Genomic DNA, 2,432 nt, shown 5'->3' on the forward strand with positions numbered 1-2,432 from the left:
CTCAGGCTCCATGGACTGTTTTTGGATTGCTAGCTATTGGGGGGATGTACAGATCTGTCCTCGCAGAGGAGGGAGAGCCTGTACCTGAATAAAATTTGGTCTTAAAGGTGCCACTGGACTGTTTTGGACCGGGAGGAGCTCTGCATCTTACCTGGCTGCTTCTTGCTCTGACTGAGGGCTGCCAGGAGGGGCTGGTACAGATCGAGAACTCTTCTCTCTAACAAGCAAGTTTTGTGTGGGGCTGTCTGGTGGGAACCGCATGCCGGCTCTTCCTGTTCCTTGGTGTAGTTTGGTATAGTTGTGGGGGGTTTTAAGCCCCCGGAGGGGATTTTTTATTTATTTTTTAACACTACAAATAACTACAACAGAAAATGAGGGGGGGGGGGATACTACATATACGGGAGAAAGTAAAGTACCCACTACTAACTAAAAACCCAAGAGAGGAGATCCTCCAATTAGCTTAGTTACATCAAGTCTTCTCATCGTTGTTACTTTTATAAACTGAGTCAAAACATTTAAAAACTTTTACCCTTAGAGTTTCATTTAACTGTCTAGTATAGTACCCCCAGTCATCCCCCAGAACCAAAGTTCTCAAAGGCACAAATCAGAGTCCTTCAGCCTTTACTTCTTCTTTTCCCTTCTCTTCCGCAGTTTGTAGGGACTTTTTGGGGCTGTAGTTTGGTATAGTGATTAAGTGCACGGACTCTAATCTGGGAGAACCAGGTTTGATTCCCTGCTCCTCCACTTGCAGCTGCTGGATGACCTTGGGCAAGCCACAGTTTCTGACAAGAGTTGTCCTTGAAAAAGAGCAGTTTCTGTCAGAGCTCTCTCAGCCCCACCCACCTCACAGGGTGTCTGTTGTGGGGGGGGGAGTTTGTAAGCCGCTCTGAGACACCTTTGGGTAGTGAAGGGCGGGGTACAAATCCAATCTCCTCCTCCTCCTCTTCTTCTTTCTTCCTTCTTTTTATTCTTCTGGCATGGAAGCGGCTTCCATTGCGTGATCCCTGCAGCTGCAGTCCTAACAGATGATCTTCTAGGGCAGAGGTGTCAAACTCATTTGTTACGAGGGCCAGGTCTGACATAAATGTCACTTTGTCGGGCCGGGCCATGCGTGCCATAAAATGTAATGCCAGGTACCAGAGATAGAAACTTATAAAGGACAGCAGCTGGTAAGCCCCGAGCAGGTGTATCCTCACTGCAAGTTCCAATGGGCTAGGTGTGGGGTGCAAAGGAAAACCCACATCGGCGGACGGGAGAGCCAGTGGTGAGGCACTGGGCAGACACTCCCATGCTCCTTGACTGCTGCACATGACTGTTGTCCTGCCATGCTGAAGCCCCAAGCGGAGTGGCTCCACCTATTCCCCCCGAGCAGTCTCCTCTTCCCTCCCTTGTACTAGTGGCTTGTGTGCCACAAGAGAGCACCAGACGGGCCAGTTCCGGCCCCTGGGCCTTACGTTTGACACCCCTGTTCTAGGGGATGACAGCCAGCAGGCTGCATGTTGTGATACGGATTTTGGAAAAGAAACGGGTGCTTCTTTCCTAGGGAAATTCCCAGGAGAAGGTGGGATCGTCGCCCCCGGGATGAGTTGCTACTACACCGTCCAGTTTATCCCCGATCATCTGGCAAATTATGAGGATTACATAATGGTCGAGACGCAGTCCCCGTACCCACTCCTGGTCCCCTTGGAGGCTAGAAGACCGCCTCCGATCTTAACCTGTAAGTAGGATGCCGTCAGTCGATGTGGCTGCTTTCTCCCTGTGATTTTGAAGATCTCTCTTTTATTTATTTATTTATTTAAATTTCTACTCCCGCCCTCCCCATGAATGGGCTCAGGGCGGCTAACAAATGGGGCACCCTGTGCCAGTACGTGAAACCAATTAAAACTGGATAAAACGGAATAAATAACCAAACATGACATGAAGTGCTCAATGCTGTTACTCTTAAATTTAAACAAGATGGTATTGAGTAGATGTTGCCTCCATCCCAGCACCACGGTACCGATCCGCCACACCGCTGAAGTCACAGGCCCGCTCTGGTCCCGGTTATCAGCCGGGTTCATTGGTGGTAGTGGCAGTGGAACTCCCCTGCCATGCAAATCTTTCTGACTCTATTAGATTACTTTTTAGAGAGACAATCAACAGAAGACTCTGTGTGAACGCAACTGGCGCGCCTCAGAATCTTCTGAATGTTTCTCTTATTTCAGACATTTGTACCTTCTCTTTTCCGTTATCGTTTCTCCCCTCCCCTTTCCACCATTTCTGCAATTTAATCTATATACTAATACTGAAGTCGCCCCCTGGTGTGCGGATAGCTAAATCCGCGCACCGGGGGGACCTGGAGGGGAGGGAGAGTTTTGTGCACACGTGGGGCGGTCCCCATATGTGCACAAAAATCAGAAACCCTGTCAAAAATATCGGGGGGATGTTTACAT

The 2,432-nt window shown here is 49.3% G+C and overlaps 1 protein-coding gene across 1 annotated transcript in view; it reads left to right on the top strand.

Moving 5' to 3' along the window:
- Positions 1-2,432, top strand: part of DLEC1 (deleted in lung and esophageal cancer 1) — a gene marked incomplete at both ends in the record, with an annotated part of 64,595 nt that overhangs the window by 8,371 nt on the left and 53,792 nt on the right. The window contains 1 exon segment of the mRNA XM_015415719.1: positions 1,544-1,717. Coding sequence (XP_015271205.1) covers positions 1,544-1,717 — 174 coding nt within the window.

Source organism: Gekko japonicus, unplaced genomic scaffold (genome assembly GCF_001447785.1).
Source record: "Gekko japonicus isolate JY-2015 unplaced genomic scaffold, Gekko_japonicus_V1.1 scaffold4882, whole genome shotgun sequence".
NCBI classification, from domain to species: Eukaryota; Metazoa; Chordata; class Lepidosauria; order Squamata; family Gekkonidae; genus Gekko; species Gekko japonicus.